The 15,701-nt window shown below is 42.0% G+C and overlaps 3 protein-coding genes across 6 annotated transcripts; 2 read left to right on the top strand and 1 right to left on the bottom strand.

Moving 5' to 3' along the window:
• The first annotated feature begins 587 nt into the window (after window positions 1-587).
• Window positions 588-9,929, top strand: flt3 (fms related receptor tyrosine kinase 3). Of its 4 annotated transcripts, none has more exons than XM_041961689.1 (24): window positions 588-670; window positions 1,085-1,167; window positions 1,842-1,993; window positions 2,081-2,205; window positions 2,322-2,433; window positions 2,566-2,705; window positions 3,421-3,593; window positions 3,737-3,875; window positions 3,972-4,149; window positions 4,251-4,351; window positions 4,435-4,549; window positions 4,651-4,856; window positions 4,950-5,062; window positions 5,150-5,282; window positions 5,655-5,759; window positions 5,848-5,958; window positions 6,125-6,281; window positions 6,434-6,525; window positions 6,658-6,779; window positions 7,422-7,544; window positions 7,632-7,743; window positions 7,835-7,934; window positions 8,744-8,849; window positions 8,950-9,929. In XM_041961689.1, the coding sequence occupies exons 1-24, from the start codon at window positions 643-645 to the stop codon at window positions 9,163-9,165; spliced, it is 3,042 nt and encodes a 1,013-aa protein (XP_041817623.1). In that variant the 5' UTR covers window positions 588-642; the 3' UTR covers window positions 9,166-9,929. The 4 variants fall into 4 exon arrangements, with proteins under 4 accessions (XP_041817623.1, XP_041817622.1, XP_041817621.1 ...); XM_041961688.1 differs by having other exon boundaries at window positions 6,646-6,779; XM_041961687.1 differs by having other exon boundaries at window positions 6,434-6,546.
• Window positions 9,930-10,208: 279 nt separating this feature from the next.
• urad (ureidoimidazoline (2-oxo-4-hydroxy-4-carboxy-5-) decarboxylase) lies at window positions 10,209-10,959 on the top strand. The gene is made up of 2 exons (XM_041961868.1): window positions 10,209-10,389; window positions 10,541-10,959. Exons 1-2 carry the CDS (start codon window positions 10,209-10,211, stop codon window positions 10,888-10,890), a joined length of 531 nt encoding a protein of 176 aa, XP_041817802.1. The 3' UTR covers window positions 10,891-10,959.
• A 675-nt stretch (window positions 10,960-11,634) lies between these two features.
• Window positions 11,635-14,476, bottom strand: pdx1 (pancreatic and duodenal homeobox 1). Its single transcript, XM_041961753.1, has 2 exons — window positions 14,077-14,476; window positions 11,635-12,020 (listed from the first exon to the last, which is right to left on the bottom strand). Exons 1-2 carry the CDS (start codon window positions 14,474-14,476, stop codon window positions 11,635-11,637), a joined length of 786 nt encoding a protein of 261 aa, XP_041817687.1.
• Between the last annotated feature and the right edge of the window lie 1,225 nt (window positions 14,477-15,701).

The following is a 15,701-nucleotide window of genomic DNA, read 5'->3' as shown; positions in this document are numbered from 1 at the left end:
TGTAGCAGTAGGGGTAGAGGTCTTTTTTTGGCAAATTTGCAGGATTCGTGCTCTTCGGTCTGCGTGTTCAGTCGTCAGATGGGTTAAAATCAGGATTCATTTTATGGGCAAATTAACCGATGTTGAAGTCCGTCAACCAAAGTATCATAATGCCCCGTTTATTAACTTCACTTAGGCTACATATACAGATGCATGAGAATACATCATCACAAAGCCAAGGAATGGCCAAAAAAGAGTTGGGAAGTAAGTTTATTTGAAATTAAAAAATAAATTAATTAAACATATTCATACAGGGCAAGAAATGTAAAATCAATTTTATTTGAAAACATACAGGAAAGAATTGCAACTCTCTTTTTAATCAGCTTACGCCAACGACGCCAACATACATTATTGTCGTTACATCTTATTATATCTCCCATAACGTTATAAACATTTTATGACATTTTGAATAGTTTCTAGCACATTTATAAACATGTTTCTTGTTACAAGCATATACACGGAGAGTGCAGCCAGGCGTGGCTGACAGCGTCGTCATTTCCAACACTTCCCCTGTTTAAAAAGTCCTCACACTCATCTTCTGCATCAAAGTTTCGCTGTCTGACATGTTCATGAGTATGTGACACCGACAGAAAGAAAGCATCAATGCCGAGACGGAGCGATATGATTGTGGGTGAGTCACACCGTTTCATGTCTCTGCTCTGCTGTGGGCTGAGTCGTTGACGCTGCAGAATCTGAACGAAGTTGATAAATGTGTGATAATTAAGGCCTGAATGTAAGGATGTTTATCAATATCTGAATTTCTACAGCTAATATTTTCAAAAATTATGGCAGGATAATGCATTTTACTTTACTTTTTCTTGCATGTTTTCGCATATAATCCATCATAAAATTCTTACTTATATACTTTAACCAGTAAGGTAAAGCACTGAAGCAGTTTACTCATCATTATGCAAATGCGTCTTGTTTTTTTGCTGCACTTGTCTTTATAAATACATTTCTTAAAAATACAGTTTCCTTTTTCTAAATTTCCTGTTCAAATTTGCACCGACGTTTAAAATAAAGCCACAATTTTCTGTCCTTCAAGCTGTTCTGCTGCTGTACGCCATGGAGCTGCACTGCTCTGACAGTGTGGCAGCGCAGAATCAAGCCTGCGTACCCAGTCGTGAGGTAAAAGCTGCCAGAATCTGTGTGTTTTAAGTCAACAAATCAAATTAATTATACACATAACTACCGGTCTTTCTGAGTTCCTGTTTATTTGTGAAACATTATCAAGTTAAGAGAAATTGATACTCTTTGGTAAGCTCCAGTGAATGTACAGAGAATGTGAACTGAAACATCAGAAAGGGAAATAGCACAGACGTGACTGTATATTCATTATTGTTTTATATCTGCTCAACAGTTCAAAGTCTGTAAGTTTATGTGTCATTTTAGTTTGAGATTTAAAAAGATGGCAGTCAAGACACCTGTAAAAGCAGAAAATGAACTTTAAAAATTATTATTTTGATATGTCAGAAAATGGAAAAGCACAGGCGTAAGTAATAAAACCAATGTTGGCCAAGTCCATTTAGCTGCTTCAGTTTTAGGTCCGGGTTTTGTTCATGCAGACTCATCGTTAATGTTATGAGTAATACATGTGCTTATTATAAGTCAAAATGCCTATTTACGAGTCTAAATCTTCAATAATGATTAGCAATAATGTAGCAAAAATGTGATTTGTAGAAAATAAACCAAAACATTTTAGTATAATAGGTTCGGCAGGTAATTTTTAATTAAACCACAGACATGAAACCCTTTATTACAGTTATATGCCTTAAATTACTGGTGTAAAACTCCAATTTCAGGTGGCATGTTTTGTGCCAGCTGACTATCTGAATGCATCTGGTCCTGTCAGCATAGAGGTGTGTATTGGTAAGAAACTTGTCATCTCCCTGGTGCACGTCTCTGGTTCTCCCATCTGCCACTGGATCAGAGGAGCTGACCCAGTACTGACAGTGTAAGTGAATGTCTGTACAGTATTCAAGTGCGTTTCCCCTTTTGGTTTATGTGATCGAACTGGGAGCTTTTGCTTAAACCTCACCAGAAACGCGAGTGACTCGATGGCCCTACCGCCGCTTTCTGAAACAGATTCAGGGGAGTACACGCTGAGCTGTGAAAGTAGCAATGAGACCAGGTCCTCTCTGACTGTATCTCTTCATGTAGTAACGAGTGAGTAACAGCTCTCTACATATGCTCAGTCAGCACTCAACACAAACACTAGACTCTTTAATATTGTTAAATCAGTGTTACTTAACAATTTACATTATTTTTTATTTTTTTTCCAGAACGTCCCACAAAACCAAAGCTGATACTGGACCATGTAGATGACCCGATGCGGTCCCCTCATTTCACATGCATCTCTGAGGGCTGCCCAAAGCCAACAATTAAATGGTCTGGGTAAGATGTTATTCATTACATCTGCATGCATAATTCAGAGTATGTTTGATGTAGTCTAATGACACTAACTTACAAAACGTTTTATTATAGTATGATTTTCTAAATTATGTTGTTTCCCCTCATTTTGAACAGAAACAAGGCGGGGAAACACAATCCTGCAAATAGTGAAAAGGTGTATAGCACAATATCCAGTACTGAATATTCTGCTCACAGAGCGATGTGCTGTGCTACCAATACTGAAGGACAAGAATGCTCCCAACTGTATGACTACGGTAAATTAATATTTCAACAAGTTCACTAAATACATTCTGCAAAAGATTTATTCGTAATAAACAATTACAGCAAGCAAACTAATTTGCTCAATTTTGTACTTAAACCACCTGAAAAGGTTTGCAGAACAGCAGTTCACAGCCATAGACTGTAGAAAACATGGACGTAGTCTCTGTGACGTCACCCACAGGTTTCTGGAGAGCCATCGTGAAGCTCGGAGACAGTACCTCTGGCCGGCGCCATCTTGGCAGGGCCACCAAACTCCGGCCTAAAAAAATGGGCAAAGAGGTGGAGTGTGGGTGGAGCTGGTTGTGAAACCTAGCCGCTAGCTCTCGCTTAAAAAGTGGTCATGCTTATAATGATGCATAACTTTAATCCTTAATATAATTGAAATTAGTGATTTATATAGAAATTAATCCCCTGTATAGTTGTCATGAACGGTAAAATTAACTCTAGCTCTGGTTTTCTTGTGCCGGGCTGTGATCATGTTATTTCTGCGTTTTAATATGGGGGTCTATGGGGGTTGACTCGATTTTGGAGCCACTCGAGTAACTGCAGTTTTTTGCAGAGGGTTCATTTTTCAACCTCTCTGCCTCTTGTTTACTGCCATGGAGCTATCTCTAATTAATAATACCATATAAAACAATTCCATGGAGTGACTTTAAAAAATCACATGTCTGTCAAGTTTGTGACTTGTGATCCGACTGTGTGTTTCAGAACTGCAGAGTGGGAGACACGATGAGGTTTCTAATGTGACCGTGAGTCCTGGTCAGTCTTTACTGCTTCGCTGCCGAATACGACAGCCCTTGCCGGCGTCACTTGTGTGGCAGAATGACCACAAAATATTGAATGCCAACACCTTAGCATGTTCTTCTATAGTCAAGGAGGAGGTACAGTAACTCCTGCTGATACCACTGAGAGTTTCTTTCAATTGTCATGTGAACAAATTTGAATCATTTCCTTAGTCTAAGACGCAAACAACTGCATGAATCTCTCCCACTAAAATCATTACAACTATATGTTTTTGTCTCAGATCTGCATTAAAAATGACTCACATTATGACAGTTGGATGGCCTACCTGCTCATCAGATCAGTCAGTGTGGACCACAGTGGCACATATACCTGCAGCAGTCCAAAAGGCAAAACTAAGTCTGTCTACGTCCATGTCCAGGGTTAGTAAACTGTTACCAATGAATGCGTCTTGGTCTTTCTAATGTTTAGGCTCATTTGTACCATGTTGTACTGACTTATTTGTTGTGTTTCCTCAGCTGAGGGTTTCCTCTCTGTCCAGTTGGATAAGAGCAAGATCATAGCAGGTCAAAATGCATCCAGCTCCTGTTTGCAAGCCAGTGTTTCCTACCACCCTGTGCTCGAGCACTGTTCCTGGGAAGCTCCTGATAAAACGATGACTAAATGCATCAGGGAGGACTGGGTGACAAAGCACAGGTAGCTGCGTGACGCAATGTTCCTTGAGCTGAACATTGATGAACATGTAGCGAAAGAAAGGATGTTGAACATGAATGTTGGCTATGACCCTGTCTTCTCAGGACGGTGAAGCTGTGTCATCCACTCAAATCAGGAGATTATAAACTACACTTGGAGGGTGGAGGACTAAAAGAAACAAAGACCATATCAGTGTGTGTTGTTGGTAAGAAAGAGTTTGGTATTTTTCTATTAATGTAACTTCTGCACAGTATTATAGTTTATTATTTTCCACTGGCTGTGTTTCAGACGAACCAACATTTAAATTCAGGATTAACGAAGATAATAATACCTTGACCTTTGAGACTGTGAGCCTTGTGCCAGCAAATTATACCTGGATGTCTTGTTCTTCGTCCAACGACAGGTACGCTTACCGTCAGATGTGCTCAGATTAGAGGGCATTGTAATGCGCACACACACTCAGATTCAGATTTCCTCAAGTCTCTGCTCTTTGTCTTGCTGCAGCTGTGAAACAGACTCTTCCTGGAAAGAGATTCCAGGTGCCTCTCAAACCGACTCGGATGTCTTCTGCAACAAGACAATCAAGAGCTCTCTGAGGAGAGAGCTGGTGGACGGACACCATTTAAGGTTTTGTCTGACAAACTCTGTTGACTCCTGGTGCCAAACTAAATTCTCCATATACCCTTCACTTTCACTCCAGGCCTCCAGAGGTAGTGAGATTCATTTGAAATTAGAAAATCATTAAATTATAATGTGTTGTTTGAAGACTGTCATTAGAAATTGTCCTTCATCGCTGATTTCAGGTGCTCCTGATAGTGATAACGGCAGCTCGGTGGTGCTGAAAGTAGGCAGTTTGGTTCTGCTTCTGGCATTGGCTGTAGTTAGTGTGGTGCTCATGCACTTTGTCAAAAAGAAGGTATATGTTACACATCAATACATGTACACATACACAAAAACACAAACACACAAGGACATGATGCCAACTCCTTTCTGTTTCCAACAGAAGCCCCAGTATCAGCCCCAGCTCCAGATGATCCAGATGGTTGGACCCAATGACAATGATTACATCTACATTAACTTCAAAGACTTTCAGTATGACCAGAAATGGGAGTTTCCCAGGGAGAACCTGGAACTGGGTATGAATTACACCATTAGGCATGATACCAGACTTCAGTGGTGGAGGAAGTACTCAGATCCTTTACTTAAGTTAAAGTACCAAAACAACGAAGTAAAAATGCTTTATTACAAGTAAGATTCCTGTATGTAAAATCAGGTTTTTTCTATTTAAAATCTCAATCTGAAAAGTAACTAGTAACTACAGTACCTCAACATGTACTTAAATACCATACTTGAGTAATTGTATAGACCTCCTTAGTTGCATTCCACCACATTTCTCATGTTATTATTACATTGTCTCAATAAAGTTACACTTCCCTTTAAGGTCAATGTGATAAACTAAAAAAAATCAAGATGACATAGTGCTCAGAGTGTTTCTGTGTCCTCCCCAGGTAACGAACTGGGCTCTGGGGCTTTTGGCATGGTGGTCCAGGCTACAGCTTATGGCATCAACATGCCCGGAGTCTCACAACAGGTGGCTGTCAAGATGCTCAAAGGTCAGCGTGTCAGATATTTGTTCCATGAGTGAAATGCAAACTTTTACAGGGGCCATCTTAGTAGCTGATGTGGTGTTTGACCCTGCAGAGAAACACCAGGCGGTGGAGAAAGAGGCTCTAATGTCAGAGCTCAAGATGCTGACTCACATAGGGAACCACGCCAACATTGTTAACCTGCTCGGTGCATGCACAGACTCAGGTACATTCGCTGCTGCTAATCACACACATGCACGAGACTTTTGTGTACTCTAATCAGGTGGGTCAGGTGGGATGTTACATGTTACATGTAGTGTCTCGGTTGTAGCGTGTTCTAATCCATCCAAATCTAAATTTTTATTTTAACAGTGTTTTTTTTCCCCTCACAGGACCCATGTATCTGATTTTCCAGTACTGTTGTTATGGAGATCTACTGAACTACCTAAAGAAAAACAGAGAGCACTACCACAAGTCTGTGACTGATGCTTTCAACAAGGACCGTTTCAGCAGCCTCTACCACAACCTGCAGCCCAGGAGAAGCTACAGGTGAGAAAAGGGGGAACGAGGGCTGGGAAGAACAACATTTGGGAATCATTTCAGAATTAGGGCAACAAAGGGTTCACAAGTGCAGGCATATATGTGAAATTACAATGCTGGAAGTCTGATTTAACATTATAATAACGTTTGTGTTTTCTCAGTGAACTCGACAAGGCGGTGGACAATTACGTGCCGATGCACCGCTCTACCACCAGAGGGCAGGAGGACATCGCCCTCCTCACCCTCAACTCTGGTAACATGAACAGCTTTGAAGGTGGGAAAAATACCACCCTCAGTCACATGCTCAAAACATGCATGTTTTCAAGCAGATAAGACCTACAGTGCAAATTACTCTTGATCCTAACTGATCCAGATTCATCTCCAGATCCAGAAACCTATGAAAACCTGGGCTATCAGACAGAGGACCTGCAAACCCTGACCTTTGACGACCTGCTCAGTTTTGCCTTCCAAGTGGCCAAAGGCATGGAGTTCCTGTCCTCCAAGAATGTGAGGGACGAAGGGTTTTTTAGTTTCCTTGCTTTGATGATTCACAACACTAGAGGTGAAACGACCAGTAGAGAAATACTGTAGAAAATTAATTGACATCTGTTTGTTTAATCATTAAGGTCTTTTTTAAACAAAATACCAAACAATCCCCACTTCTGATTTCTCATTTGTGAGGATCTTCTTTGTATAACGTGATAATAAATCTATAATTTGGGGCTGTTAGACCGTCAATCAGACAAAATAAGCTATTTCAAGACATTAACTTTGGCTTCATGTCATTTTTACTGACATTTTTCACTATTTTTTAACTATTTTCATTTTCATTTTTGATGAGAAAATAATGTGCAAATTAACAAAGTTAATTATTAAAAAAGTATACTTGTTCCTTGCAGCTCTAAACATCACACAGAATTGATCCATTTGTTCCAAGAGAGGATTCAGTTTAGCAATATAGACAAGTTCTTATATGGTATATACACTTATGTATACACAGCGTTGGATCTTAGATATGAAAAACATTCTTAAACAACTCTCCTAATCTATTATTATATGTCCAACTGCTAGTATATCATGTGCAACTCACAAGCCAACCCAGTGGAGTGACATACTGTATCAACAAAGATTGATTCAATCTGTCTGCAGTGCATCCATCGAGACCTGGCAGCTCGAAACGTGTTAGTGACAAAGGGCAGACTGGTGAAAATCGGTGACTTTGGACTGGCCCGGGACATCGACAACGACTCCAACTATGTCGTGAGAGGAAATGTATGTCAGGTGTTACCTTGTGTTATTTAGTTTTGGGTATTTTTTCATCACTTCTCACGCATTATGTGGGTGACTGCTGTGTGTCAGGTGCGCTTGCCGGTGAAGTGGATGGCACCAGAGAGTACCTTTCAGGGGATATACACCATGAAGAGCGACGTCTGGGCTTATGGCATTCTGCTGTGGGAGATCTTCTCCCTCGGTAGCCTTCACTCCATGAGCAGCACATTTATAAAACAAGCACACAATCAATTCCCGCACAAATATTAACAACAGCTCTGTCTCGCTCCCAGGTGTTACTCCGTACCCGGGCATGAAGGTGGATCACACTTTCTATTCAATGATTGAGAAAGGATTTAAGATGGAGTGTCCGTACTACGCCAACGATTCTGTGTAGGTGTCTTCAGGCTGCATTATGTTTCTCTTGTAAATACACACAGTTTGTGAGTAAGTTTAAGACACTGAGCAGACACTCACTGCCATGCTTCATTTGCTCAATGAAGAGAAGCAGTGAAAAAACAGTATAAATATGCATGCTGATGGATGCTGATGTAGATGTTTAAATGAGTGGCAACATCTTCATGCAGTGGTGGAAAGCACATTGTACAAGAGGTACTTGTACTTCACTTGTTACTGTTACTGTTTTCTGCTACTTTATACTTATACTTCACTACGATGGAAATGTACATTTTACTGCACTACACTTATTCAGGAACTTCAGTTCCTACTTTCTTTAATGGAGAAAAAAATCCAGCTGTGCAATAAGAATATTGCAACTTGTTTTTAATGCAAATCAAGTAAAATCAAGTTGTTGGGGGGGGTTTTTGTATTGTGTTGCAATTATAGTTTATTTTTCAAGGTAATGTTTTTTTTAGACAGGTTCACATGAATTAATTAACAGATCTTTTCACTTATCTTTTCGGATCAGGATTTAAGGACCTCATTGTTGCATTGTCTGTATAAGATCAGAAAACATTTACTTGTAATTGAGTATTTTTACATTTTACATATTGGTAGTTTGACTTTCGTAAAGGATCTGAGTGCTTCTTCCACCACTGTCCTCAAAACCAAACAAATACAATAGTGCACCTTTGTCTTCTGGAAATCATGGATATCTGATAACCTTTATAAGCATCAAGTCTTTCTAGACACAGAAACTACTGCAAAATCTGTGAATATTTCATCTCCTTTCTCCATGACAGGTATGGGATTATGTGTAAGTGTTGGGCCCTGGATCCCTGCGACCGGCCATCTTTCTCCAAACTGGTGTCCTTTATGAGTGATCAGCTGACAGACAGAGAGGAGGAGGTAGGCATGTGGAGTTTGGTCAACATACTGTATCTGATCTCTAAGCAGCATTATTATCTAAACTTAGTCCTTTTCTTAACCAAATTCCCTCTTGTTTCAGCTCTACCATAACATGTCCAACCAGACATCCAGCGACTACCAGAACACACTGGTCACTCTGGACATTTCCGCCTTGACAAAACAGAGTGAGAGCAAGACGGGGTCGGACAATGACTACTGTCAAACCCACGCAGCTGAGGAAAGCAAAGAGGAGACATCCGACTCAGACACTGTGGCAGCTGAGGAAAAGCTTCTGAAGCCATCTGATACAGAGTAATCAGCGACCACCGTGGTGCACGGTGACCAAATGTTCAAACCATTTTCTCTATATTTTACAACAAGATATTTAAAATGATTCTCACAATAATATTAAGCTTACAGTTACAGTTACAGAATACACTGGCTTTATATTCTGTAAAAATATTGGAAGCATTTTTAGACTTGCAGGTGAAATTGAATAAAACATATGTAGCATATATTATCACATATATTTTCATAATCTGAAGAAGTAACAAGACATGCAAGGTTTTCATTATGCATATGGAATTTCATTTAGAATTATGATGATATTGTCTGAATGTAAATACAGTATTTTTGTTTCTATTGTGCAGCTGAAAATGAAAAACTGGTTTAATGACGGGATCCTAAATATTCTCAGTAATATAGTACTATATTGTAGTATATACAGTACTCTCTCTCTCTATATATATATATATATATATACACACACACACACACACACAAACACACACATATATAGACATATACATATTCATTCATTTATGTACGCAAGCAGGCCTATATATGTATACTGTAGCAAATGATTAACTTTTGGTTTTATATTTTCTGATTTGCAATGGAATGTAACAATAATTATTTCTTGTGGTCTCTTAAATTATGGCAGCAGCTCTCAAATGAGGAATGAACCCAATTTTGGAACACGTTCATATATATATATATATTAAAATATTTTAATTAATTTTACATTGTATTGTCTGTGTGAGTATTATACCTGCAATAAAATGTGCTTTACACATTGGACGAAAAACTGCTGCTTCATATGTCTGATCTGTCAACTACAGGCTGTCTGCGCTATCTATATGTTGGAGAGGATGATTACCATGTGGAATATGCGTCGGTGTTTTGCAGTTACCTTTAAACTCCTCTTTTCATCGTCAAATGATTGGCAGTTGATCTGACCAAGAAAACATTGACCGCAGCCAGACGGGGGGTTGTCCAGCAGTGCATTAACCCTTGTTGCAAAATCTTGTGGAAGGTCGTTAAGCGCCACCTGCGCAGCTGCGAAGTGTCCCCACAAGTATGACAATGGACATCGCCGCGGTAAATGCCCTTCCTTACGAGGATTTTGTAAATATTTTCGGTAATGTGGTGGAGAAGTGCCCCATTGTAACAGCTGCTGTGTGGTCGACGCGTCCCTTTGGGAACTTGACTGCTTTGGAGGCAGCAATCAGTGATTTCATCGATGCTCTCCCAGAATCAGGTGGGACACGGACCTACATTTTGGTAACTATTCGTCATACAGTGTGTCTGGTGTAGTTTTAGGTGGCCGTTTAAAGGAGTTCTTGGCCCTAAAAAGTGTTGGACTCCGCGCGCATTGGCACTGATATGACTTTGGCCTCGCTTGCGTCCAGGTAAAGAAGGGATCCTCAGGTGCCACCCGGACCTCGCGGGCAGGGACCTCCAGATCGGCACCTTGACCCGGGAGTCGCGCGAGGAGCAGGCGGGCGCTGGAATGGATGCGCTGGACTCCGCGGAAGCGTCGCGCATGGCCTGGCTCAACGGGGAGTACAAGAAGCGCTTCGGGTTCCCGTTTGTCATCTGCGCCCGGATGAACGACAAGGCAAACATACTGCGGCAGCTGTCCGAGCGCTGCCGGAACGAGCGCGAGGTGGAGAGGGCGCGAGGCATTCAGGAGGTGAAGAAGATATGCCGCCTGCGTCTCCAGGCTCTCGTGCTCCCTGACGCTCCCAACAAATTATGAACCTTGTTTGAGGTCATACTGGATTTCTCTTGCACCAGTTCAATCACATCTACGTTAAGACTGCCATTGTTCTCGGCTGTGATATTTGCTTTATTCCAAATTTATTATGTGTTATTCATCCATCAGAATGTACAATAAATCCTTCAAACAATAAAATGTGTATCGTTGATTCCAATTTAACAATTTACACGATATAGCCAAGGCTTATGTACAAGGGGACATATACAGTCGTATTACGCAAAGGTTTATATACATTCAAAAACTTGAGTGTACTACTAACATATCAGGGGTGGAAAACAATGCACTGTAAAACTTGGTTAGACCATGCAACAGTTTGTGCACTGACTCCATGTTGGGGCCTCTGAAAGGTTGAAGGGGGCGGTCCTTGCATGATTGCATGTTGGTTGTCTTAGGATGCCATCTGGTGCTCAAAAAACTCAAAGCATGCAAAGTCTGGAGGGATGAAGAAATGTCGCTTCAGTTCAGTAAATGACAGAGAGCAGTATCCAATAAGGAGGAAAGGTGGTCCTTAAGGGGGGGAGAGTTCAAGGGGGCCTCAGGAAAATTAGCACCAGATTTAAATGCCATGGAGCGCCTTAAGTCTACGGGAAACCTGTAAGTTTTACTCTCTCCGTTAACGCCCTAATTATGATTCTTCTAAGATGGGCTGACTTAAAATGTGGATTTGAAAAAGATTCCTGCAATATGAGTTTAAGTCCCAGTCTTGAGACCCTCCCCGCGGGTCTATGCGGGCTCTCGGGACCCAGGAGCGGAGAGGGAGTGAGCGCGCAGCGGGGAAACGGGGGGTGAGGCGGTGTGAGGTCCGTTCGTGGAGGAGACCCCTCCGACAGCCTCCCCCTGGTCTCCAGAGGTGACGGAGGAGTCCTGGTCCGGGTCGGCCGCCCTCGCCCTCCTCCGGTCCTCCTCCTTCTTCCACTTCATGCGCCGGTTCTGGAACCAGATCTTGATGTGGCGCTCCGTGAGGCTCAGGGTCAGCGCCAGCTCCACGCGGCGTGGCCTCGAGATGTAGCGGTTGAACAGGAACTCCTTCTCTAGCTCCAGCAGCTGGGCGCGCGTGTAGGCAGTCCTCGTGCGTTTGTTTTCCTCGGTCTCCGCCATCACGTATGGTCCTGGAGACAAATACATTAGCGTCCTTACAAATAAGATATTTATCAAAGGTGAAGGTTTATTGTAAGTTTTACTGGAAATGACCTACAGGCCTTATTTGAAGTGCACTGGTTAGATTTTGGCCACTTCAGCAGGCACCTGCTGAAACCACAGTGCATATTTGTCTTATGATAGCCAACAAAATAAACATTCATTCACTTGTAATGTTACAAGGAATTCACAATTATTTGAGATTTACCCAAAAATAGGCATTTTTCTTGAATTGATATTTGGAAGATACAGGTGACATTATGTTCTATGGGCAATTTATTGTTTTTCAACTAAGAAATTCAGCTTTAGTGCAGTTTTTGAAGATCATAGGGTAAATTATTTTGATCTGAGTTTAAGCTTTGGGTTAAGGTATGGCGGCGTATTGGTTGTTCCTCTTAATGGGGACAAAAATATAGGATATTTCCCAGCTGTGTGAATTTGGTGACCCACATCTAAAATTCACACCAGTGAGATTGATAAAATAGTTTGATATCTTGGGGAACAAACAGATCATTTTGATATGGTTTAGTCGGATGCTTGCGCGCAAAGGTTGTTTCTCCTGTGGCTGAATTGCTTAAGTATGTTATAAGACAAATGTGGTGAGAGTGGAAATTTTTACAGGTTATAAAGCCACCGTATTACTTCTCATTTTCCAGGACCTGCTGGACCTGGAAGTCCTCAACCCGATGAGGACCACGGTTTGGTGAATTAATTCAGTTTAGGAATGGCCTCATTTCACCATATGAATTATCCAAACAGCCAAAATGAATGAATGCATAAATAAAAATTAAGTGAAAAAAAAATCAGAAAACCTACAAAAAAGTATTAATTCTCGGACGTGGTTAGTATTATAGGCATGCATCAGTTGCTTTAGATGGCACTTTTTCAAATGTCCAGCCTGTAAATCAATAAACGAATCAAGTCTGAGCAGGAGAGAGACGTGACACTGAAAAAACATATTTCCCTCTAGAAATGTCTTTTGTGTAGATTCAAATTGAAAGTTAAATTGAGATTTTGCCCGGACAGAATATTTTATCTTTTTCAATAATACGTTATAACTTAGCTATAAGTATTTATTTGTCAATGCACCAGTCGTGTGTTGCCACAGGCTGCATAAATACAGAGCAGGACTACTGTACTGCTATCATGCTATTTAAAAATGCTACCTTTTAAAGCCATTGCCATGTCTTCTTAAATTAATTATCGTAAAACTGTACTCAAAATAAACCAAAAGTCGGCCACGGAACGTGGATCCATAACAACAAACGACCGTATATCAAATCAGATCTATTGATTGTTAAAAAAATTTCCCTCGTGTGAGAAAAGTCTGAGAGCTTCATAGGTAGGTTTACTCTGTGAGGAACTTTGAGGTCTGGCGTCCAGGTTTTTCACTGAAGAAAACACGCTCATTAGAAAAGTACCATCAATTTGTTTGGCCTATAATTAAGGCCAAGTGTCTCGTCTAATAAAAACTCTCCTCCAGTGAAGGAGAAAACACGACAAATTATATAATTCAGTCATTTAAACTGTAAGATTTGGTGTAAGCAAAGTCAAAGAATTCACTGTTATATATAAAAGGTCTTTTATTAATGTTAAGCCTCCATCAATCAGAAACGCTTATGGGAGATGTGGGCGTTTTAATGGCCTATTACACTCTATAGCATTCAGCTTGATGGTTAAAGATATGGCGATTTGTGAAAATGTTTTGTAAAGACAAAACCCACATTTTTGCGACGATAAGACCCGATAAAAGCGAGCGCTGACCTTCCGGGCCTCTTACAAACTGCCTGACAAGGTAAACTGAACCACCCAGGATCATATTGTTGGGAGCATGATGTCATGATAGGCCGCAGAAAGAGTTGATTGAAACTCACTTGCGAGTGCTATGACTACAGAGACATGCTGCAAACAGAGCATGCGTTTTGAAGTAAGCTTAATCACCAGTGAGCACAATCAAATCTCCTGTCTTTGTTGTTGTGATCTCAAACAAATGACATTTGCTGATATGCAGCGGTTTGGAAGACGTACCTGCCCACTGCCCCTTCCAGGTGTGAGAGTGAGATTTTGTGGTTTTCATCCAGGGGAAAGGGAGGTGATATCTGCTCTGTTCCCCCGTGTCTCCATAGCCTGCAGCGGGGGGGAGAGGCTGCTGCTGGAGCGCCTGATGATGGTGGAGCTGAGGCACACCTGGATCCTCCCGCATGGGCAGAGTGTAAGAGGGGGCAGTGTCAGGAAGGCTGGCCTGCTCCAAGGCTCCCATGGTCGTCGGAGTGTAGACGGAGTGGACCTGCCTGCTCATGTAGAGGCAGGGCGGCGGGCTGTGGCTGTAGTCCTCCCCCTGTGATCTCTGGTAGGCACAGGAGTCTTTAAAAACCTGAGACGGGTAATAATGATCTTCCCGATTCATGGCTTCCGAGGAGCCGCACATGTACCGTACCTGCGCCCTGCCTCGGCGTGGACCTTCTGCTCCACCTGTCGCTGGCGCAACTGCGAGGCCCTGGTGGCTCCACACAGGTGTGTCACTCTGCCACCATGTGACTCCGCAGCGCCGAAGCCATTGGTTTCACTGTTTGCTCAAAACGGCAGACCTATAGCCCCCAGTTTCCAGGATATTCTGCCGCTTGTGGGATTTTTCACTAAATTGAACAGGACGGCCGTCAGCGCGTAAATCAATGCCACTCTGTAAATACCGCGACGTTTACCTGGCACCCACCTGTGTTTGCCCCCACAGGAGCAACAGACAAGTGAGCAGGTGAATCTATCAGACCCTGCCTGCACACACAGAGACTGGCTAGAGAGGTCCTTATTATAGAAGGCAAGAAATAAACCTGTTTCTCATGTAGGATTGTCCCCAAACAATGAAGCATCGACAATTTATATGGATATATCTCGGTCTGCACACTGCGGCTGATAAATCGATATGTATGGGCGCAAACATTGGTTGACCTGAGATAAGAGACCTGGTTTGAGAGACAGTTGCCCTGGAAACTCGGGTGAAAAGCTCAAAGCACAGCCAGTCTATTTCCACGAGCTTTTTTTTTTTTCATTTGTCTACACCTTTCTGGCTTTTTAAAATGTACCCATTACACTTCCCTAAATGCATCATTTAACACCATTTAGCGCGCGTGTGGGGGCCCACGGTCCCTGCACGAAGGGCCCTTGGCGATGACAAACACAGAGCCGCCGCGGTCGCTGCACTCTCGCCATGTTTGCTGGCCATTAGACTTTAGCAGGTGTGCGCTCGGTCCATTAAACAACAGCTCTCGTGGTAAACCAATTAAGGCTGGAGTGAGCAACAGAACTCAATTAACCGGGGGGCGCGTGCGGGCGCGTCTCCACAACTCGCGAGCCCATCCCCGGCTCTTCTGCAACATTTTGAGGCTCGGCCACGTGATCGGAGTGATTTGTGCATGTAAATTGTACAGGACGTCGGGGCTTTTACCCTGATAGTGTGTATCAATAGACTATTTGCACTGAGTTCTTCAAAAGCAATTATAGCACTTTCCACGGTATCTTAATGGGGCACTCAGCGATACAATAAAGTTCGAGTAAACCAATTCCATACAAATCACCCCCAGCACCATGCCTTAATGGTGTTTATATTTGATCATTATTTCAGAGAGGAAGGAAACAGTTAACCGAAGCTGTCCTCC

Source organism: Chelmon rostratus, chromosome 20 (genome assembly GCF_017976325.1).
Source record: "Chelmon rostratus isolate fCheRos1 chromosome 20, fCheRos1.pri, whole genome shotgun sequence".
Taxonomy (NCBI): domain Eukaryota; kingdom Metazoa; phylum Chordata; class Actinopteri; order Chaetodontiformes; family Chaetodontidae; genus Chelmon; species Chelmon rostratus.
The sequence above is the reverse complement of the archived record's forward strand: the minus strand, read 5'-3'. Positions and strand labels throughout refer to the sequence as shown.